This window comes from Lepeophtheirus salmonis, chromosome 1, assembly GCF_016086655.4.
Source record: "Lepeophtheirus salmonis chromosome 1, UVic_Lsal_1.4, whole genome shotgun sequence".
Lineage (NCBI taxonomy): Eukaryota > Metazoa > Arthropoda > Copepoda > Siphonostomatoida > Caligidae > Lepeophtheirus > Lepeophtheirus salmonis.
Window position 1 is genome coordinate 41,864,088 of NC_052131.2, and position 24,952 is coordinate 41,889,039.

A 24,952-nucleotide genomic window follows, 5' to 3' on the forward strand; every position below is an offset into this window, starting at 1 on the left:
GCATAAAAGATAAGATTCGCAAGATTATAAGTCAGTAGTCACTATCGAAGATCTTGATGTGAAGGGTCATCTGCACAATGAACAATCTCTCCATTAAAGGAGACGAGATCCCTTGAACAGAACATGAAGTTGAAGCAAGGATCAGAAGACATAAGACTAGATATCCAAAAACAATTACATTAATTATTAAGAATGGAAACGAGGATCCAGTATAACAACCGAATGCTTTGTAGGAAAGATCCATCTAACATAAATAAGGAAGATTTTGATGGCACCAAAAAGAGCTATGCAGAAAAGAAGCACGCTGAAAAGAAGCTGTGCTGTAAAATGTGCGCCCAAAAGAGCCCTGCTGAAAAAAAATCACCCTGAAATGTATGACCACCTGTAATAACATATCTTTAAAACATATTATCTGGTCTGATATATAATAAAACTATGCAATAGAGTAGGGGTGGGCAACCTTTTGGAGAATAAGGGTGAAACTTATAATAGTTCACTATTTTCCTTAATATTAATTAAATAGGGGGGTTTCAATGTTATAAAACTTGTTTGTTTAGGCACCCAAAATGTATCTCATCGACAATGCTGATGTCACATGAAAACACAATTTTTGGAGTAAAAATCATAAAATGAAAGACAAACAAAAAAATAAAATTCTTTTGAGAAATGCATTGAATCATGGATTAAAATAATCTTATAATTCACTTTTCAGCCCGATAATTCATTTATTTTAGGAGAATGATTACATAAGTACATATATATTTGATGTAATTATGAATCAGAGAAAATAGAGACATAACAATGGAATGACATAATAAAAAAATAAAAAATATATATATATATAGCCAAATTCACTATTACTTATCATGATATTAAAAATCTGAATATATCCAGAATGAGACCATTCTTACCTGAACTGCGTTGATTGGCATTTGATTCCCCATCACAAGAACAGACTTTGTGTCCTCAACCAATATGAACCTTGGCTCTACGTGACGAAAATATGAGTCTTTCACTAAGAGATCCTTTGCATTCTTTATAGTGAATCCATGAGTTGGAATATGCTCAAAATGTGACTTGATAAAGTGAGCATCCTTGATATTGGTGGCATTGATTTTAATTGTCTCATTCACAAAGATACCATTGAATTCAAAGGTCTCAATGTTATTAAAATCCAATTCTAATTCTTGACGATTCTTATACATGGGGTCAAATATAATATTCTGAATCTCCACTCGACGAATGGATTTAAAAATGATGGGGAAGCTTCCAGCTTGGAGCTTACGAAAGTCTAACGATATGTGCAAACGATTACACTGCTTAATAATCACTTTTTTAACATTAGAGTCACGGGTGTAATTAATAAACTGTATATTAAGGGTCACATTCATTTCAATAGAATCACAAGCACAAGTTAAATGTCCATTGTAACTGGAATAGGAGCAGCTTCGTTGAGGAATGAGTTGGCTAAATGAATCTAGTTCCTCAGTGCCATTAGTCGCTCCTTGAGAGCCATGGAGGAGTGTCAACAATAAATATATACCGATTATTTTCATGTTAAATTGGTTTGGATGATGTATCTGGAAAAAAGAGAAATAGGTTTGTACTATGGACAATAAATTAGACAATATGTGACCCATCAACACCAAACAATAACCTAGGATGATCAAAATGGACTATGAATTACATATTTTGTATTCTTTAACGAATTATCGGCAATTTCTATGAATAAACTATTCTTATTAATCCTTTTAAGTGCCAAAATTACAGTGAATATAGGCAAAATTCATTCTCACAATAAAATAATAAGAAAATGATTTTATTTAGAAGGGACTATATCGAGAGCAATATAAGTTTCTTAAATCAAATAAAGGTTATAAACAATAACTATAATTATTTGGTGTCTTAACTCTTCCCACAAATTTGAAAACAAAGCATTATATCAAGCATTTACTGGAATCAAATATGTCTATGAAATAATTTGTTTCTATGTGGTACAAAAATAATTAAGGATTTTCTGCATTCCTTAATTTTTGTTCGAGATTGCTTTAATGTTAATGCACCACATATATAGATTAGGTATGTACAAGTTGCAATCTCTATATAATTTGTAACTGGTATAAAAATATTGGCAAATTACATTTTTTTCGTCTCATTACGCTATATTTAATTACATCAATAGTCATTTTAAATGGTGCTATCACTGCATTTTGATATTGCCTATTTATTATGTGTTTACAAATGACATATTATGTAAGTATAGGCATTTGAAATGGGACCACATAAAAAGGTGGGCTAGGGAGATCATGGTTCTGGAATTTACTAAAAATTATCAAATAGCAGCAAAAAAGTTATCTTTTTTAAAGTTCAGTTATTCACACCACCAAGTGGACGTCCGCAGGATTATATTCGGGGTTTTTTTTTGGAAATTAAAAATTAATTTTTTGAATGTTTTTTTAAATTCATAGCTATGTTTTGGATTTTTTTTTTTTCAAAAATCCGGAGCTGTGTACAAAAAATGATATTTTTTGGGAAAAAATATCAAAAATGCATAGCTATTTGTAAAAAAAAATTTCAAAAATTCAGAGCTTTTCAGAAAAAACGAAAAAATTTTGGAAAAAATTTCAAATATTACATTTTTTGGGAAGAATAAAAAATATTTTATTTGGGGGGGGCATAACCCCTCCCCCTCCCCTGCGGACGCCCCTGTATATTTAATATATTTTATTTGGCGTAATAAACCATTGACATCTATAGGACAATTTCCATAGAGTGACAGTAAAGGACTGGTCCCTAAAACCAAAAGACAGATTTCAAGACTACAGTAGACCAAATAAATATGGGCCGACACAACACTACTGACATCCTATTATTCCGACTTCTTTTATTTAAAAAAAAACAACTCAAATGCAGGCCCTTTCTTTTTCTGCCAAAAACAAATATTTCCCCATCTTTTTTTTTTTCTCTCAAAAAACCATCATATTTTTTCCCACTGGAAAACAATTACATTATTTTAAGAAATGATATTTTTTTTTTTTTTTCTAGACATTACATAAATAATCCAAATTTTCTAACCGACATCCCATTTTTTTTCGAATCCAATAATCTAGGGGGGGGGTAACAATTATCTGCTACAGATTGGTCTGGCTTCAACTTGAACAACATGTTTTTAAGTTAACAATAGTACAGATATTGTAATGTGTACGCAACAAATACTCATATATATATATATTTCATATTTTGTACGTGAGTCACTGAAAATTAGAGTTTTTAATTGACGACAATCGAGGGGATCGTAGTAATCAATAATATGACATGTTATTTTGTCAGCAATTTCACACCCCTTTATATGTTATTTGCTCTACAAATATTATCCTCTCAAGGATCACGTATTAGAAGACATAGATTAGTTAGACATCGTTTAGTACACAGACAATATATATATTTTAATCTTGAGTATATGAATTGAGAATATGTTCAAGTCAAGTATATATAACATAATAATATTTCATTTGTATCCAATATTTAATTAAAAGATTAATAGATAATTATGGGGAGTCCCAAGGATGGTTTTCCACCCATGTTTTTGAGGAGGGGACCCCTTGGTAATAAATTACAAACTATAACAGTTATTCTATTTGTTTCATGATAAAAAACTTGATCAAAATCGAATTGAAATAGATGAGAAGGAACTCCATGATGTAGAGATCAAACATGTTTTTTTAAATAAATGATAATACTTAATTTCTGAATAATAATCTGGTTTCGAGAAAAAGAGAGAGAGTAATAAGGATTGGATGAAAAATGTACAAATGCATTAGGTGGTACTTAGTCACTCATGTGCACTCAAAAGTAAAGCAATTAATAGGAGACATGAAGGCAGATAATCAATAATCAGTACTGTTGGATCAGTCCTAGAACTGATTTCCAAATCAGTTTCCATCCTAGCTAGGATTGAATAATAGCACTAAGAAAATAATGAATTGTAGCTTGAACCTATAGGTTCTAGTCACACTCTTCCTAATTTAAACTTAAGTATCTTGTCTCTTTGAAAGAGGTTATGTTGAACAGCTAAAGGACAAAGTACGTCCTTTTAGGTGTTCTAGTTACCATAAAACCGGTACTATTTTTTTGGGACCTGACTGATAGGATTGTGTTCTTTTTAGGTTTTTGGAGACCGAGCCAATACTAATAATGCGGTAATTAATATGGTATATTCGGACAATTGTTTCCTCCATTTAGAGAAGATTAAGATAAAACATAGAGTAACAAAATGACATACGAGTTTAATTCGTTCCTGGACCGAGTACGTAAGTCAAAGTAATGCAACTTAAAGAGTCCCGTCGCGAACTTGTACCTCAATCAAAACTTCTATGTCAATGCAAATTATTGCTCAGAACCCACCTTGTATGTTGAGGATCTCGTATCTTAAGGTATCACTGTATTAAATTAAAAAACTAAGCAATGTTATTGGGTCAATTAATATGGTACATTAGGGCAATATCTGATCCTTTCTACAATGAACAACGTATTTTCTTTTAAAAAAATCAATTAAAAAAGTGTGTTTAAAAATATAGTAGTCCCAAATATTTGTGAAAAATTTGTTGCCCCAACCCATAAAATTGATTAATTATGTAAATCGTGAGTATTTTTTTAGCTGGCCCTTTTTTCTGGAATTGGTAATCTGAAGAATGAACTTTCTTTTCCTTAGCAGTTGTCATTATTATTTAATTCCTGAATAGTGAGCAATATTTCCTGAATATTCAAAACCTTAGTGAACATTCGTGTGTGCTGATAAAAGACGGAGAATAACCTTGAGGATTTGTTGCGAAGTTATAATTGTAAGTCCTTGTTGGACTCAGAGTAGAATTGAGGATCCACATCGGAGTCATTCTTGCCAATCTCCTTATTAATGTCCTTCTCCACCTCATCCCCCTTCATAGCTGATTGTAGCTGATCTAATTAACTTCATGTGGATTTTTGGTTGTTGTTTTTGTAACTTGTCCGAAATATACACGATTTTCATCAGTAAAAATGATCCTCTCCTATGCCTATGATCGAAAAGCTTCACTATTGATATGATAAGGGATATATTTGGGTACTCAAATGTCCGTCTCCATGAATATGAACAAAAAGGAAGGAAACTATTTCCGAGTTTACTCATTAAATGGGACTAATGTTCTCCATTCAATTTGAGCAACGAAAGTAGGCAGCAGGCAATCACGATCAATTGAACAGTCTATGTCAAATCATACGTATATTCCATTAATGTATTGTAATTTGTACGTGTCACATATCGTGTTTCATGGATAAATGTGATAATAAACACACAAAATCAATCATTTTGTTCCTCTCGGGGGGGAAAAAACCTTTATAGGGAACTTACCGACATTCTTTCTACGTAGAGAAAACGATTTCACATGGAGCTCTTACTACTCCTTCCTTCACACTTTAGAAACACTATTTTTCCGAGAGCCACACACAGGTCATTGTATCAATTAAGAATAATAATGAAGAGCCCTGAGGCCGGATCCTACACATCAAACGGTGGAATAATAACTGAATGAAACCGTGATTGAATGTTTATGAAGGCAAGTCACGTCTACTATATGTACAGTATTTCCTTTATACTGCAGTGCCAAATAACAAAAAAAAAAAAAAAAAAAAGAGTGGGAAGTTGCTTGAGAGTCAAGTAAAGATGGAGTAGGAGGACGACGGATATGTAGAGTGCGGTTGGCGCGCCTTTTCATTGGAAAAGAAAATGAAATAATATTATTTTGTAGAAACATATTTTTTGTTCGGAAATAACATTGCTTAACTCTGTTTTTTAGGTCTATTTTGGCAAAGATGATCAAAAATTATTCCATTGTTGACTGACGTCACTTATAATGGACAAATTAAGGACTATATCGTATTATTTGCATACAAGGCTGTTGTTAGGATTCTGCTTTGGTATTTACAAATTGTGCTGAATTAAAAATAACTCAAACTATCATTTTTTATTAGAAATTAGAACCTTAATTTAGAAAAAATGAAATTACTTTTTTTATATAAAAAAAGATATATAATTTAATTTTATCTCTAATATACTACATTTTTCACAATAAAACCACTGGCTTTTCCACAGGATATTGAAAATTTTTAATTGCATACAACCTATTTCTTCTGACTGAAAATCCATTCGGGGGGTAATACTCTCAGACAGGCTTTTGCGTAAGTAGGCCCTGAGTGAGGGTCCTTTACTTTTTTTTTTTTTTTTAATATTCCTCTTTTTGAAAATAAAATGATGGGCCATTTTATAAATGACATTTTTTTAGAAAAGGCAGATTTTAATCGACCTTTTTTAGGTCCTATATTTCATTTGTTGTGGCTTTTAAAAAAATACTAATATTTCAATCCTTTTTGTATGTTTTCTTCGCGTGGGTATGCATAACACATGTGCTGAAAAGTCCCAGGCTTAACAAAGAAACCACATGTTTTTCGTTTAAAATTGGGTGTTTTTATATTATTATTTTTTTATTCCTTTTATGCAGCAGAATCCCCATAACACTTTCCAAGCCATTGCTTAGCTTGAACAGTATTTTTTTCCATCAAGAAGAAGTCTAAAATTAAAAACAAAAAGATTTTTGATCCATTGTTTTAGAAATAAGAAAAATAGCGTCACACTTGGCACAATAACTCACAAACTGATGTACAGATTGTCATCAAATTTTGACAGCTGTCTTTTAAAGGTTCGTACTAATTGGAAAATGAGGTAAATTAAAAAAAAAAAAAGACAGTGAAAAGATATAAGAAAAGCCGGGACTTTTCAGCCTATGTGTTTACAAATTCTGTTCATCAGGGTATAATCATGAGTGGGCCTGGGTAAGTTCCCGCCTAAACCGACCTTCGTTACACCCTCCAGTAGCGACAGACCTCTATACATATAATATTAAAAATTTAACTCATTGTTAATCATATTTAAAGTAGATTAATGCAAGAATGGCTTATTCCTGGATTTCTAGGATTGAATATGGATTTATTATTAAAGATTTGAATAATATAAATGGACACATATCAAGGCATAATATTTACAAAATAAAGAAGTTCTGAGTTGATATTTATGCTTAAGAAATCAGATATTCAATTTTTTTATTATTACTCCTCAAATATTTAATTTACTACTTCAATAAATAAATAAACATACAAATTTCAATCCACCATAACACTACTTATATACAATATATTTGAAACATACTTCATGTTTACACCCTGAGAAGCATTTTAATAATAACAAATCATAAATATCATTCGTACACCCTAAAAACATTATATTTATATAGGAAGTAGTGTTGGATTTCCGTTTTAAAATTCTAGGCCGGTCTAAGAACGTTATTATTTTTAGTGGACCAACTTATTGAGTCCTTTAAAGATGTTCGGTTTGGATCTGTCAAAAAAATGGTTCAAATTTAATACTTAATTAAATTTTTAAATTAAAAAAATAATAATAATAATAATTGAAAATAAAAAAGAAATTTAATTATTGTAATTGTTTCCAAAAAATTTAAATTAGAAATTTAATTATTGTAATTGTTTCCAAAAAATTTAAATTAGAAATTTAATTATTGTAATCTTTTTCAAAAAATTTCAATTAGAAATTTAATTTTAGAATTATTTTTGTGAACAGCTCTGAATTTTTTGAAATTTTTTTCTAAATTTTCTTAATTTTTAGAATAGCCCTAAATTTTTGAATTTTTTTTCCAAAAAGTTAAATTTTTTGTAAACTCTGGATTTTTTAAACTATTTTTCCCAAAAATTTAATTTTTGAGAATAGGATTTTTGATTTTTTTTTCCAAAAAAATATTTTTACTGTGTATATCTGTGGATTTGGGATTTTTTTTCCAAAAAATTAAATTTGTCAATTTTTTTCTGAGAAAAATTAAATTTTTCAAATAAATTTTTTGATGTTTTTAATGTGTTGAATATATCTTAAAGGTAATATTAATTAATCCCAAGCCTAGGGCTTGGGATTTATGATTTGAAAATGAGTAAGTTTTGGACAATGGTCTAGACTGAAATGTCTGTCTAAATAGCTATAGAAAAAATAATGTCTGTACTAATAAGAAGTTTACTTTTTTCGTTATTGAAATTTCAACCTTACAGATTTATTACTTGTAGTTGAGGGAAATATCCGTTCGGCAAATTGGTCTTTGGCAAATAAAAATTTGCTCAATTGCTCTAGAACCATTTTCCAAATAGAAAAACGAAGAAAATAATAGCTAGAACGTCTAATACTTAACTTTTAGACCTGCGATATAATCCAGTCTAGACAAACATACTTTCTGTGACGTAATTAATAAACTACGTCATTTCAGCTATTTTAGTTATCATGAAAGACTAATAAAGACCGATCATTGGACTAAGAAATTGAATTAGAACCGGTGTTATACAACTTCAGTATTTTTAGTTTTTTTTAGACAGATCCAACACTATAGATAAGACATTTTTTCCTATTTTTCCTCATGAATAAATATTTTTTTATACCAATTTACATATATAATTTTATTACATAAATATATATTATAATTATTTTCAAACAAGTAGGAGAATAGGACAAGTGCCACGATTGTCTTTTAAAACCTCCACTACCTATTCCCCATAATTTACCGGCTCTGCTCGTATCATTGAACAAGGATTCTTTTTTCTCATCTATAATCATTCAGTGGCGAGCTCGATTTTAATGAGGAGGGGAAAAAAATTTCTAGGAAAATATGCTAAACAACCTATGAGGAGGGACAACACAAACATTTTTTGGTCCTAAAGTCCAAAATATTTAGGGCTTCAGGCGATTATGATCTAAAATCTGAATATGAGATGCAAAACTGTATTTATACGAAGAACATCATATAAAGATGGTTTTATTTTTGTGCAATCGAAAAAGGTGGGTCAAATATTTGATTAATCGAATTAAGGTCCTAATGATGTTTATTAGACCAAAAAAAAAAAACCATTATTGTTGTAATAAAAAAATAGAATTCACAATATATTTAAAAATACTGAAAATGTAGTGTGTAAACATAAAAACAATCTTAAGCAAAAGTCGAGAAGAAGAAAATTTCAATTTGTTGCTGCTTCATTTTATGCATATACCCATTATTTTATAGACATATCTGAGTCCATTATATGCCTTTTATTGCAATTTGTGGAATGATTTAACATACCCAAGAATTTTAGCTATAGTAAAGAATCATTATTTGATTTATGAAACTAATGTCACACCGATATCCCCTTTCAATGAGAAATAAATCAATTTCTCATTCTTTTAAGAGTAATTTGTTGATAGAAATTGACGATAATCTGTCGAAGAATACAAAATATGTTACCCGGACTCAATTTTGAGCGAAATCATTCCAGCTTGCTTTTTTGTTGACATTCCACATATCTTGTTGTTTTAAAATTGAGTTCACCAAATACAGTACAATTTCTTTATAACTATAAAAGTATTTCTGTATTTATAACTATACTGAACTATTCAGGGATCTCTTAATTTTAATTTTTATTTTTATGAGTCAAAGAATATCATTATTTAATAATTTTTTTATCAAATGGAATATTTATTATGTGTGAAGCTTATAACTCTTCTTCTTCTTGGATAAACCGTAATACCTCCTTCAATTAAACAGATTCATATATTCTGAGATTTTTTTTTTTCTAACTATAAATCTTATTAAAAAAATTACAAGCCCCCTCCTGAGTGGTTTGTGGACAAAATACCTGCCAATTGCCACTATACCCGAAGGTCTGGGGAGAGATTGATTTACATCATACATTTAGATATGTAGTTAGTTACCAATATATTTTTATTAGAAGTATATGTTTAGTTTTATAATTAGGACTGTTTTTCTCAAAATTATATATTTATAACTCCAACAAAACTGAAAGCCTCAAGCTAATATTTTATTTACATAAAATTATCCACGAAGTAGAAGTCATCAAAAGGATTTAAATAAACTGATCATAATTTTCAACTTCAAAATAACATTGTGTTAATTATTTAAGAAAAAAAAAACATTCCTTGAATGGATTTTCATTGTCTATCGTATTTTTACTGTTTTTACTTATTTTATAATAGTGAACATGTTGTAAAGTACGATAAACAATGAAAGTTCATTCAAAGAATGTTTTTTTTTAAATATAATAATTAACACAATGTCTAAAGGTTAGATCATCGCCTAGAAAATGCCTTCCTTATTGACATTTTAGATTATGATTACTTGATTAAAGTTATTTTAAAATAATATTATACATGTTCAATTATAATAACTACTATTTCTTGCGAATAACTTTCCAAAGAATCAGGCTAAGAGATATATACATATTGAATTTTTTGCGTCGTTACTAAATAAAAAATCAATTTGTTCATCAGTATTCAATACTGACAAATAAGATCACCTTTTCCAAGTTCTATATATATATAATATGAACCTATTGATACCTAGTTTCTATATACGTAGAGTGAGGGAGCCTATTTCTACTGGATTCGATAAGTGGTGTTTATGAATGAATGCTCATAAATCCTAAATTTTCACGATATTCTATATCAATAATATTGCTTGAGAGAATCAGAAGACCACGAAACCTCCTACAATCACACTACTTCATGTTGTGAAGAATGAAGAAAAAAATAATGCTGCACTTTTTGTGAAAATAGTTTGTATGATAAACTTTAGACAGAATAGTGATATATAGATCAAATTAATTACTTCTAAGACAATATATATGGTTTGGGTCGATCTTCGTCGCGGAACATTCGGATATATGGATCTGAGTCTACTCATAGATCCATTCAATTCATTTTTGTTTATAACATTGGGATATCCATGATGTTTAGGGATCTTAATCTTATTTCTTTAGAAAAGGTTCTTTTGATTTACTAGGTGGAAGGCGGCATCTCATTTAATGTAAGTATCATTCATTGTGCATATGTCATTTAACCTCGAAATTAGTTACTTTATCATCCATTGGTTCAAATACATATCCGTCGCTCTAGATCTTGTACGGAATCATTGAAGACGATCTTGGACCATGAAAGCCGCAAAAAAATATTAAACTCTCCTATTGGCTATTACCTACATCTATGCATAAATAGTTAATGGGGATTCTTACGTGATAAATATGTTATTACAATTTATATAACTCAATATATATGATAACTTTAGTAGACTTATATTGGGAAATAAGAATTTCGTTTAACATATTCAAAAGTTAGTGAGTCGGGATACATTTTCTGGATTATTAAATCACTTGTCATCATATTTGAATATCATTCGTGATGGTTTAGGATTTCCTCATCAATATTAAATAAATAAATTACCGATTACACTAAACGATTACGATGTTACAAAACTGTATATAAAAAACGATTGTTTCAGTATTCATCGACACTAAAGGATTGATTAAGTGCTTTCACATTTTTAAAGCATATTAATATGCCATTAAAGCTTAAAATTATTTTCTTATTTATCCATCGTAAATAATGGTGTAATATACATAAATAAATGTTATTAATGTGCTTCATTGATTTAAGCTTTTATTTTTATATTGTCTTAATTGTTTAGCCTTATAGTAATATTTGATAATTGATTAATTTAATACGATTTACAATTATCACAATTATATACTTCCAAATGTTTATGTATGAAGTAAAAACGTAAGATTTTCTCATTGGTTTAAGGTCCATCGATAAGTCATAACTCACATAAGTGCCTTCCATTGAAATCCATCGATACGGTGAATAATTATTTTTTCCCAGAATGCCGTAGTAGTTCCAAGGCATCCAAGCTTAAAAAAAGTCACTGTATTGCTAACTTTTCTTAGTTTGCCCGTTTTGTTATTCCATATTTTTAGAAATTAAGCACAATAGGTTTCTATATTCAAGAAAGTTATATCTTCAACAAAAAATCAAAAAGAATATTTCCACTAATTATAATATTTGAAAACTAATAGCAGAAAACTGGAAATTCTTGATGCTGAATGTGATGAAGAGCATCATTTTAATCGTTTTATATTTGGTCAAATTTTCAAATTCTAAGTTTCTGAAGTAAATTATAAAATTCAAAAGATATAAAAATAATTAATGGTGAGGATTAAAATGATGATTTATTTTGTTAAGAATATTGAAAATATTTTTCAAACTTCATACAAATTTCGCTTATCTAATTGAATTATACAATATTATTATTAATATTCATATTGAATAAATTCATAAATTGACTACCATCTACTCTTATATACAATAACATACCAATGAGTTCTTATACTATCTGGAGGAGCACAAGCTCTAATCACGCAACCTGTTGTGGTGATAAACATAAATTTTTATAACCAATTCCTTTTGGTAAACTCATGATGATCTTTATCCAATTATAAAAGATTAATAGTTTGTCGTTGTTGTAGTTTTTAACAACACCACGTGGAATTTTATTTAACTCTTCCATTTTGGGAGGGCATTTTAAATCACCAAAATTGATTTTGAGGCAAAAATGATGGACTCAAATCACGTTCATAGCTCAAAATCAAAATAAATATTTTTTAAAAGGTTTCTAAAGTAAATCGTTGAAAAATAATTGAACTAATTATTTAAACGGATAGATTTTCCCTTCAAAAATAAAGTATCAACTTCAGTTCGTGTTTGTAAAAGATTATGAAGTATCAGTTTCATTCATGATATTATATTTATTTAATAGATATCAATCTTATAATAATGAAATAATTCATTTATTATGGTAAACAAGTGTGCTTATGTTGGGTGTCGAACTGGAGCGGATAGGAAACTTCCTTATTGCATCGGACTACATCGATTTCCCAAATCCTTTATTTGTAAGAATAAATAGATCAACATGACCCGTCACGAATCCTCATAGATACCTACGTCTAATTCTGTTGTTTGCTCATTACATTTTAAGGAAAGAGATTATTTTTAGACTCCCAAAGGACAGAAAACACAAAGACTTAAGCCTGAGGCCTACCCCTCAATTTCTCCCAAAAATAGACCATTAAAGAAGAGAACTACTAAAAATTATTTGGCATGTGAAAAAATTATTCATGTAGTTAAGAAAATAACTTTACACCCAACAATAGACAACACATTTGATGGTCTTATTTTTAAGGCAATGAATAAGAATTAATGGAATAGTTAAATTGATGAGTGAATTAGAAGAAGAAATGGTTAATATGAATTTTATAAAAATCTTTATTTTATTTCAAAATAAAGAAAAATACTTAAATAAGCTCTTATCATTGGCTGACATATGGTTTAGAACATCACCAAGCTTGAATAATGGTGTTGGAAAAATCTTATTGCTACGTCGAAGTAATTATCTGACAAGAATAACTAGCTTTTAAGTGTAGAATGTGGAATAAACAACTCAAAACAAAGAATAAATGATTTACTAAAATATACTATAAAAAAAGAATAAAAGAATTATCAAGGTTCCAAAGATATGTTCATTTGATGATAGATGAAGGTAAGTAATTTTGTAAATTTATTAAGATTAGTATTTTTTATTAAAATTATAGTTTATACAAGTCAAAGATTCGAGCTTGTAAGTGGAAAATGCTATGGAGAAGTTGATGGGAATGTATGTAAAACAGTTTTAGCATTTATGATTTCTTCTTTAACATCTTGATACAAGGATGTAGTGCCCTCATCGAAATTAATAAGTTTTCAGAATCTTATCAATATGACGTAATTATTAAAACTTTAAAAATGTTGGATGATTTAAGCTTCTATGTCATAAGCATGTTATTTGACAATCATCCAATTAACAGAAAAATGCTGGTTGATTATATGTGTAATGGATGTCTTTCGACTTTAATATGGAATCCAATAAACTCCAACAAATGAATATACTCTTGTATCCAAAGAAGCTGCGATTGGGTGGCTTCAAGCCCGAGGACTCCTTCCATCGTTCGTGATTTGTTCATGCGGCAGGAATTGTAAAGAAGTATTGCGTGCAGGCATCCCCTGATATAGGTGTTCCCGGGCATCTTGTAGGAAAATATATTCAATGAAAAAAACAACTTTTTTTAAAAAAAGTCACATTTCTTTTAAACATTCTATTATGAACATTTATCATTGGTTGAAATTATCAACGGTTTCTACTACAGCAGACCAAACCGGCCTTTCTAAAATTACAGATGTAGATTGGTATAATTTTTTGCGTGAAATTTGTTGATGATTTTTTTTTGAAACCCTTCCTATAAGGTTAGGTGGGCCTGGGCGGGTTGTTGAGATCTACGAGTCCAAGTTCGGAATGACGAAGTATCATAGAGGTAGGCACAAAGTAGGGAACTGGGTTGGGGGGTGATAGGGATAACAGCGGCTACTCATCGCAAAGTACGTCAAACCCCCGGGCATCTTGTAGGAAAATATATTCAATGAAAAAAACAACTTTTTTAAAAAAGTCACATTTCTTTTAAACATTCTATTATGAACATTTATCATTGGTTGAAATTATCAATTACAGCAGACCAAACCGGCCTTTCTAAAATTACAGATGTAGATTGGTAAAATTATGTGGACCCCTTGACTGGAGCTCATACTCAGACTATTGAGTCTTTGTGGAGTCGAGTAATGGGCATGATGCGTAAGCTAGGGGGTTTCAACAGTTCAAGAGATCTCTTTCCCACCTATCTTCCAGAGTATATGTGGCGAAACAAACTCTCAAAGGATAAAGTTTTTTGATCAAATTTTGGATCATATTATTGAGCTATATCCACTTGAAGAGAAAACTCAGATTAGTAACTATTGAATCTCTGAACCTCTGATAATCAGAGAAAAAAAATAAGAAGTTGAATACTGGATAATGAATAGGTAAGAATAAATAATGTTATTGCTTTACAAAGATTATATTTTTTTATCTCAATAGGTGAAGTATATGGTACGTTTATCGGAAGTGGACTTAAGGATATTATAGAAAAAATCTGCTTTTTATTATGGGTATATATTTTAAACGTCTATCTTACTTTACTTATTTAATTTAAATATTATGATATATATAAAACTTTAATATATATCTCAAAAATTGTTATTTCATTTATATAAGAGTGGTGGAAGTGGTCGTTAAAAAATATCTTGGGTTTATATTGAAAACATATAAATTAGTATTATTCATTCTTAGCTACATCATTGATTCATACTCATTCAAATGAAAATTAGAAAAATAAAAATTTATAGTATGTAATTCATTAATTTCCTATATCTATACTTTTCTATGTAATATGTTACAGCATGTTTAATATCTAGTAAAGTAAAAAAAGTTCTTGGTATAGAAAGAGAGAGAGAGAAAAAAAAGGAAGAATAATTAAAAAGAGAAAGTGGTGATGGTAGATTTTAGTAAACGTGCTCAACAATTTTTGGGAATTTAAAATGCTAACCCAAAATGAAAGAGTTTAATAAAACACCACATGATTTTCTTAAAAGACTACAACTGGTTGCGTATTTGGAGCTTGTGTTCCCCCAGATAGTAGTATAAGAACTCATTGGATATTCCTATAGCTAAAGCAATGAATTCTTATCATTCCAAGAATTCATTGCCTGGAGTAATGAAGTAAAACGCCTTTTCTTCCTTTCAGTTAAAGTATTTATTGACTACAATGTCTGAGATCTTAGTACATACCAAGTCCTTGGTGATACATAGTCATACATTCAATTTCTTTGAATTTTGATTTACCTATGCTACACAAGTGACGTCATGCACATTTTTTTTATAGGCGATGTAATGTCATCGCTAAGATAAATATTTCTTTCTTTATGTGTCATCCCTTTAGAAAAAAAACCTAGGCAGTAGACAATGTCAATCACTTCTCCATTTCAACTAAGGATATGATTAATTATATTATTTTCCAATGAGATGATTATTTCATTTTACTCTCATTTTTAGGGATTTTGATATTATAGGAGAAAAGAAGGGATACTATAGAAAGAGGTTACGTGTTTGAGTCAATGGAAATAGAGAGTACGTGGACGTACCACTTATTGGTCTTTCTATTATTACTATGAAGAAATTTCGACTATTTCTTCATAGAAATAATATAATAACAAATCATAACTACTCTTTTAATCTAATATTATTAAGTAATATTATAATACAGTATCGAATAAAATACTATGTAGATTTTAATAATATGTAATATATTATTAAAATGGTGAAGAAATAATAGTGTGTGAGTATATAAAATATATATAGCGCTATGTGTTGTTGACATATTTCATATTTGGCAACTAACAGATGATTTAGAGCCTTTCCCCCCGTTTCTTTTTGGAGAAAAGGTTGCGTGATACAATAAAGATAACGACGTGATAATAGGGGACTTGCATCTCATTTTCCCTTGTAGGTATGAAAAAAAAAAAAAAAAAAAAAAAAAGGAAGAACATATTTATTTTATCTATCTACGTTTAATCAAGGAAATCTTAGCTTCCTTGGTTTATTGATACCGTAGACTATTATTAGAGTCACCTTAATTATGAGTTATATTGTCACCTTAAACGACTACATTTAAGTCATTAATTATTATTTTTCAATATATTTTCTATAGATCTTTCATTATCTTAAAATTCGGTGTACATTTATAATAGAAAAACCTACCAGTATAGCGAAGAAATCAATAATATATTAAGATCTTGATTTTTCATTTATATTATCTTTATCAATAAATATAGAGTTCAAATCTTGCTAACATAACCAAATATGATGCCTTAAATAAGCCTATTTTCGATGTATCTATATATATTTACATATATCTCTCGAGAGAGATATATGTAAATTTTAGTTATACTAGGGAAATAAAATTTTCTAAAGCATCCCCACATTCATATTGATTGGAATAGTTCTTAATACAGACCAATAATAGTTCTTCAACTAATAAGAGAATAGGATTTTGAAATCTATTCGCCTGACAGGAGTCCAAAATAAAACCAAATAAATCAATACTTTAAAAAAATTGAATTAAGGAGATTTCATAAATAGGGAATTTAAACTTAGAAGAATATCTTAAATTTTCTAATTATTTTGTTACATTAAAAATATTGTATAGCACACATTTAGTAATTTATTTATTTTTGTAAAGATACTAGATTGTCGCAAAAGTTATCTTCCAATATGCTAATAGGCAATTTAGATGTTTAAAAGATAATTCCTGAGTCAATAAGTTTGGGAATTACAACAAAATTAAGACATTCCAATATAAAGCTATTGAAGTTAAAAATTTACTTATATTAAAAAAAAACATAATCACTTAACAGTTCCCAATATTTTTGATATTATTTATATGTAATAGGTTAAAAGAATAAATCATTCCAGACCAAAATATGGAGATTAGAGGATCATATTATTCTTGAGAGTTTAAAATAATCTTTTACTAGTTTTTCAAAGGCAAAATAGGCTTAAGAGTACTAAGCAAATTTGGGGAGAGACTTGAAGTGTGAAGATATATAATTGTCTATATTGGTAGTACTGCACCAGTTCAAACTTAAAAAAGTAATTTATATTTGTGATAGAGACTATTCAGTAGTGATTCGTGCGTTATAGGGATTAAAGACTGAACAACTTTTATCAAGGAACGAATTTACTTAAAGTAGGAATTGATGCTGATTTGACTTTAGGAGGATTGAACATGAAAGTTTCAATGAAGAAACTGTGGGTGGAGGATGAGAACTTTCTTTGTTCCTCATTGTATTTTCCATTATAGTTTTGTTTGTACAACTCTTCAGTTCAATAATATAAGTTTAGTATGATTTGATACAATAACTATTTATATGCAATAGCAGAAAAGAGTATTATCTTTAAGAGTCATCTTCCACTTGTTTCTTAACACAAAAGAGACTCAAAATAATGAAGAAATCTCTAATCAGGGATAAGGTTTAAAGTGTGCAAGTTATAAAACGATTCATATAACATATATATCATATATCACAAACTACACCTTATAAATTAAATTGATATCAATGTGATGGAGATTAGCAGAGTGGACTTAAGGAGAAAAAGACACAAAAACTTCAATGAAAGAGAGATCTCTCAGTTCCTCACTGGATCTTTTAGTAGATTATTATGTCTTTTTATAGAGCTCCATAGTCCTTATAGGTAAAAGTATACGATGATTCCGTAGAAGATCTAGAGGAGTTTATGTTGTTATTGAGTATAGAAATAATGATTAATAAGAATAGAAGTCATTGGCACAGACCTTGGTACCTAGTACCTACACGCGTCCAAAGGTTACGTGAATGAAAAAGAAGTTTTAAGTTCCCCTTTATATGGTCCCAGACGTACATGAGTGTAGCAGGCATGATGTGTTAGTGGATGGGGAGAGTGTGAGGTTGCGTGATGTCATAAGTGAATGTAAGGCGTGTTTATTACTCCCTCTATTTGTGTGCGTTTCACGTGGAAGAAGAAGAAAAAGGAGTCCGGGTTTACTAGGAGAGAACATCCAGGGAACCTCCAACCATCATTCCATCCTTTCTAATTCTGAGAATTGTTCTACTGTATTGAGGATCTTTGTAGCTTTTCCTGAAAGATGTCCGCACCGGAGAGTTGGGAAGATCGTGACGACGTCAACTCCAAGTTGTCGGACCTCAACGTGAATGCTCCGGTTTTTGTACCTAACGTTTTTGCACCGGCATTCGTTCCATCCTTTCTCAAAAAACCAGAAAGTGTGTTCGAATCTTCATTCCTTCCTTCTTAATTTCCGTCATTTATCATGTTCCATAGTTCCTTGCCCTGTTTTTCATTTTTCGTGCCTAATGTCCATTTTTTTTAAATAGTTATTTAATTTATCTCCTCATTAATGCTCAGAATTTATTTTTGATCCCCAGTTATGCCAAATTTTATATATATAATATTAATATCCAATCGAATGTCTATTGATGTAATTTTTTAATCATTTATTTCTCAACTACTGCCTAAAAAAAGGATTGTTTTAGGAAAACACATGAGGCACAATGAATTCACAATTATTATTCATATTTTGTAATGGCTTAAAGCCATGTATTTTTCATTTTGGGTTAAACACCTTCTAAAAAATTAGTTTTCAATGACATTTTCATATGAATTTTTACCTGTTGAAGCAGATTTATTTATTTTTTATGTGAATTTAAATATTCATCCATATGTTATTTCCATAAGAATGTGAACTATTTTACTACTTTCTTTACAAATATCTAGGAAATATTATATATATTAGACATAAATGGTATCACAATATTGTTTTTTGGGATGGAAAGGTTTTTGTTATGTTATTAATTATGACCATAAATGAGTTTGTTTAATTACCGACCACATCGATTTAATTCAAAGTAAATAGTCTTGAATGAATGTTTTACTAATTTAAAAGGTGGTCATAAACTAAGTCCATAGTATAAATGTCCAAATCTTATTTCAAACATGGTTATTTATCGTAGAATTATAACTCTATCTTTACCCTTAAACATGGTTATTTATCGTAGAATTATAATTCTATTTTTACCCTTGGAACAATTTACTTGATGTTAATAATTGTATATGTATTTATGTGTCTATATTTCAAATTTAAGGCGAAAATTCCAAAACTTCACCAGATGAGGCTGTTCCCGCCGACGGTACTTCTACAGAAGAGAAAGAAAAAGTGTCTGCTGGTTCTCAGAAGGAACCCATAGAAAGTTGGGAGGATCATTCTGGATCTTCGAGTGTTGCTACAACTCCTGAGGATGAAGATGTATCTCTTGAGGAAAATAGTGAAAACAGTAAAAATGCTTCTAAACCTCGTATAAAAGTAAGGATATTTGGGATATATATATTTTATTAAGGATGTTAATGTACTCAATACCATCAATGCTTAATCTTAGGACTTTTCGTCTTGATATTGTTTAAAAAATCCCTATTATGTAAATAATTTTAATATTTTTTAACATGTTTTTTATCTAATTTTAGATTAAACCCAAAGTAATGTCTGAAACTACAACAGAGAAGGAGCACGTAAACGTAGTATTTATTGGTCATGTTGATGCTGGAAAATCAACCATTGGAGGCCAAATCATGCATCTTACAGGGATGGTAGATAAAAGAACTCTAGAGAAATATGAAAGAGAGGCGAAAGAGAAGAATAGAGAGTCCTGGTATTTGTCGTGGTGCATGGATACAAATCAAGAAGAACGTGAGAAGGGAAAAACAGTTGAAGTAGGACGTGCATATTTTGAAACTGAAAAGAAGCATTTTACAATTCTTGATGCTCCTGGTCACAAAAGTTTTGTACCAAATATGATTGGTGGAGCTGCTCAAGCTGACTTGGCGGTGTTAGTTATATCTGCAAGAAAAGTAAGTTAAAACTATGTTGCACTTATGTCAATTTCCCCCTCTTTTTTCAATTATAAGGGAGAATTTGAAACTGGTTTTGAGCGGGGTGGCCAAACCTGCGAACATGCAATGTTGGTCAAAACAGCCGGTGTTAAGCATTTGGTGATTCTTATTAATAAAATGGACGATCCTACTGTTGGTTGGAGCGAAGATAGGTAATTTTGTAACTTGTCATGCAGGGCCGGTCATAGCTAATACGGGTCCTATTCGAAACGGATTGTGTGGGCTCTTTCTTTTAGGAAAACCCCAGACTTCTTATGGTCTTAACTAATAAATATTGTCTATATTTCATTTAATGACTTTTAAAATCATCTTATCTCTAAAATGACTTTTTTTTTCCTTTTGATTCGAACTATCTATTTTTAATCAAGTCCATCAGAAGTGGGGCCCACTATGATCGCAGTGGTCTAATGCTGGACTTGTGTATGATGCATTTTTGTCTAATAACTAATTTGTTCGAACTTCGCAGATATAATTATTGCAAAGATAATTTATCACCTTATTTAAAAAAAATTGGATTCAATACTGCTAAAGATATCATGTTTATGCCTTGTTCTGGATTAATGGGATCTGGAATTAAAGAATGCGTAGGAGATGTTGCACCTTGGCATAAGTAAGTGTTATGATGCATAATATTTTAAGATCTTATCATCTGATAATTGTTGTGACTCTCATTGTTTAGGGGTGAATCCTTTATTTCCTACATTGATTCTTTACCTCCACCAAAGCGGAATACAAATGGTCCCTTTATGATGCCCATTGTCGACAAGTTTGCGGACATGGGCACTGTAGTAATCGGTAAAGTAGAATCTGGAGATTGTAAAAAAGGACAAACACTGTCTATATACCCTAATAGAGTAAGATAATATTTTTAGATAATGTACCTCTAAATTTAATAAATGAATTTATAGACTGATGTAAAAGTTGATCAATTATGGTCTGACGATATTGAAGTTACTCATATTTCATGCGGAGAAAATGTGAAAGTTAAATTGAAGGGAGTAGAGGAAAATGACATAACTCCTGGTTTTGTCTTATGCGATCCTAATAATCCTATAAAATCTTGCAAAGTCTTTGATGCTCAGGTAAAATATATCTTATCATAGTCAAATGTACTGTTCTTGCCACAAACTCCTCATTGATATCCCTCCCTCTAGATAATGATATTGGAACACAAAAGTATCATATGTGCCGGCAAATCATTCGTCCTCCATTTACAAGCCATCATCGAAGAGGTCCAGCTTCTTAGCCTTATTTGCTTAGTAGACAAGAAAACGAATGAGAAATCTAAAACTCGCCCTCGTTTTATTAGACAAGACCAAGTCGCCATTGTTAGGTTTGAAGCTCAGGAAAATATTTGCATGGAACGATTTCAAGACCATCCACAATTAGGACGATTTGCCCTTCGAGACGAAGGTTAGTACTTATATATTCATGAATAGAAAATCAATTCTTATTGTATTTACATCATAGGTAAAACCATCGCTATTGGAAAAGTACTGAAGCTTATTAACGCTAACTAAATTGAAGGAATTTAATCATAAAATTCAATTGATGATTATAAGTGCAACAATAGGCTATTAAACTTTTGTATTTATATAAAAAAAAATCATAACTCTCATTTTTCATTCTTCTCAACGTATAAAAATGATTATTCGGCTACAAAACTATTCTAATTTTTAATCTTTAGGCAGGCAGCTTTCTGATAGGACTCACCATCTTCCTTAGTGAATTCACCTTATTTTTTTATATTATCTTGCATACCCTAAGTGAATTAAAAGCTATTTTTCAAGATATACCTATGTATCCATATATATAAATTTATGTACTACATTAGATTATAATTATGTGATTGCGTAAAGCTTAAATACATGCTTATAATAATATGTGGTAACTCAGGAAGGAGCTCTGTTTAACTTGCAGAGTTCTGTTTTTTGTTTTTTTGTTCTTTTTTTTTGTTGTATAAGTAATTTTGTATGCAATTATTTTTATAATATGACTAATAAGTACTAGGAGTCCTTTCAGTCTGTCTGAACATGTACTATCATTAATTTAATATTATGAATTCTTGAATAAGTCTAATTAAACACTTGCAATGATGTTATGAATTATTTAATGTCTTTTTTTTTCATGGAAAAATATATGCAACTACCTTGTCATATTGATGAGGTCGTCTCTAACTTATCATCCAAGAGCTACTTTTCTTTTAAAGAAGATTCACGCTTCTTCCTCCTGTTTCGTCATTTTCGAGGCATTTTATTCTCACTTGATCTGGGATTATAACTCGTTTCATTATTTTCAGTAGCATAAAAGTAAATTGTTTGCGAGACTTCTCTCTTACTCTCTGACATATTTTTGAATATATTAACAATGTACAAGTGGCCGCTCATGGTAAAATGTTACTGTGGGTTCAATGACACTTGATCAGAGGGTCTTTAAGAAGTTACTTTGAATGAGAGTGAAATACAAGTCAGAGTAACGCCTTGAACGGTCTTATAAAAATCACTTAAAGGGGCAGTGTAAAAAGTACCTATCTAAGATTTAGGCACTTTTTACCTCTCACTTGTTTGCATTTGATACACATGGTGCCAAAAAAAGAAAGAAGGAAAAGTCACTAAGTGGAAAAAAATGGCAAGGTTCTTTGAAACTGATATATGACCTATGACCAATATAAGATGATTAGGATAAAATAAAAGTTACTAAAAACGACAAAAGTTCGAATGGAAGAAATGATATCCACTTAATTATGTTATCAATTATAATATCGTTAGATATGATGGATTATTCATATTGAAAAAGACTCGTGAATTAACGTACAAGTGTTAGCATAATATATTGAGAAAATGAGGCATCTGAAATTTTCGAGGGCCTGAAACCTTCCCATAGATTTTGCTTCAACCATACGTACCGCAGTTTACCAAATTAGATAATTACATGAATTGCTACTAATTTTTTTAGAGCCGTTTCTGTCGTCATTAAATATGCATTTACATTTATTAATCAAACATTCACAAAGGAATTCATAGTAATACTTGTTTAACAAGTTAATGAAACTTGAGCTGAATTCTTATTCTAAATTGAAATGAATGAATAGGAAGGATAGATTTGTGATATTCATATTTTTTGATAAATATCAATGAAGACCATTATTACAATCGTAATTACATATTCCAGGGTCATAGTCATTGTATAATACTAGAAGAATACACATATACATTCGTTCAAAGACCTACCAAGTCACATGTTATGATTCTAATAGATTGGCTTGATATCCATTGAAAGTATGATTTCACAGTCCTAGATATACAAACTTAAGGATTCGTCCTTTGAGTAACTACGTAATGCATTTGACAAGAAACAATGTCTATAAAGGGACGAAGACCGGCGTTCTATTGCAATTTGAGATTGCTCCAACTGTACTAAGCTTTACAGTTTTCCTTGTGCTCTCCAACTAACCGACCTATGGGCTATGATTGTCTCCTCGAATCTTTGGTTTTTATCGCCACAGGACCAATTCCTTGGAAGGCAATGGGCCCTAAAAATGAAATGAAATCTTTGGAAACCATAATATAATTCTCAATTGTGCTCTAAACATTTTGAAGAAATAAGGAGTTCTAACTCTCAAGCCATTCCAACATTGTTTAAACATTTAAAAAGTTCCAAGGCTCACCAAAAACTCCAAAAAACCCATTTTCATTCGGGAGAACAATGTTGATGCTAAGAAAATTTAATAATTAAGGAAATCTCAAGCAACATTTTATTTCGAATTTCAGGTAAAAAAAGATCTCCACTATTTCAGGATCATACATACTCTACTCCTTATTTGGAACCTCCTACTTCCGAAAATAGAAAAATAGACTTAGTGGACATGAATCTAATTTCATCAACAATAGAAGATGAAACTTCTTATAATGATATATATTATATTAGTTACTTTATTGTTAGAAAATAATAATTGTATATTGTATTACAGACATTTCTCCTGAGGTAAAACATCTAAAGGAAAAAGTACCAAAATACAAATCCAACTTGGAGTCTATGAAGCATAAATAAAGGAATTAAACAATTGAAGGAGAAAGATGTCAAAATTTGGGACCCAGAATCAAAGTTTAAGTCCTTAAAAATGCACCTCTCTTCGGTATTTAATATAAACCATGTACAAATTTTAAGTTGCAAGTCTTCATACTCCAAAATCCGCCTTTGGTCTAATAAAAACATCGAGAATTCACTTCAGTTAAGATTAGTTGAGGAACTATATGTTGACCAATTAATCTATTGCGCCAAGAACTGTTTGGATCAATTTTCAAAAATAAAGGCTTTATTCAAATCTTATGTAAATCAATTTAAAAAAATGGAAGAAATTGTAAACTCAATAACTGAAGTAGCGGTTCCATTAATTAAGTCGTCTATAAATGTCATAAAATTTTATTTTAACTGTGTCTAAGTATGACAGTATAAGAAGGTGTATACAGTTACGAATACAAATTACAATTATCAAAGAAAATAAAATAGCTCCTTCTCCTTTTGGAAGACGAAGAATGTGTATGCGAAATTAAGTAAGTTAAATAAATTATTATTAAAGTAAT

At 30.1% G+C, this 24,952-nt stretch overlaps 2 protein-coding genes across 8 annotated transcripts in view; one reads left to right on the forward strand and one right to left on the reverse strand.

Annotated features, from left to right (window-relative positions):
* The window catches only part of LOC121129180 (uncharacterized), a 38,968-nt gene extending 33,268 nt beyond the window's left edge, over positions 1–5,700 (reverse strand). For 3 of the 7 annotated variants that reach the window (XM_071893171.1, XM_040724897.2, XM_040724880.2), the window contains exons 1-2: positions 5,387–5,632; positions 912–1,580 (exon numbers count right to left, since the gene is read on the reverse strand). In XM_071893171.1, the coding sequence (XP_071749272.1) occupies positions 912–1,580; positions 5,387–5,392 (675 nt within the window). In that variant the 5' untranslated portion in view covers positions 5,393–5,632. Of the gene's footprint in view, positions 1–911; positions 1,581–5,386 lie in introns of all 7 variants that reach the window. The other 4 variants (XM_040724871.2, XM_040724863.2, XM_040724908.2 and 1 more) reach the window with 3 other exon arrangements.
* A 12,358-nt stretch (positions 5,701–18,058) lies between these two features.
* On the forward strand, positions 18,059–22,551 carry eRF3 (eukaryotic translation release factor 3). Its single transcript, XM_040724961.2, has 9 exons — positions 18,059–18,688; positions 19,568–19,785; positions 19,944–20,327; positions 20,385–20,521; positions 20,836–20,979; positions 21,049–21,223; positions 21,278–21,451; positions 21,524–21,782; positions 21,840–22,551. The coding sequence occupies exons 1-9, from the start codon at positions 18,553–18,555 to the stop codon at positions 21,887–21,889; spliced, it is 1,677 nt and encodes a 558-aa protein (XP_040580895.1). The 5' UTR covers positions 18,059–18,552; the 3' UTR covers positions 21,890–22,551.
* The last annotated feature ends 2,401 nt before the right edge of the window (positions 22,552–24,952 follow it).

Excerpts from the sequence above, each read along its gene's own strand:
- eRF3 (XM_040724961.2), top strand. The coding sequence starts at position 18,553 with ATGTCCGCACCGGAGAGTTGGGAAGATCGTGACGACGTCAACTCCAAG. Across the intron at positions 20,522-20,835 it reads GTTGGTTGGAGCGAAGATAG|ATATAATTATTGCAAAGATA; the intron begins GTAATTTTGTAA and ends CGAACTTCGCAG. Across the intron at positions 21,224-21,277 it reads TGTCTATATACCCTAATAGA|ACTGATGTAAAAGTTGATCA; the intron begins GTAAGATAATAT and ends ATGAATTTATAG.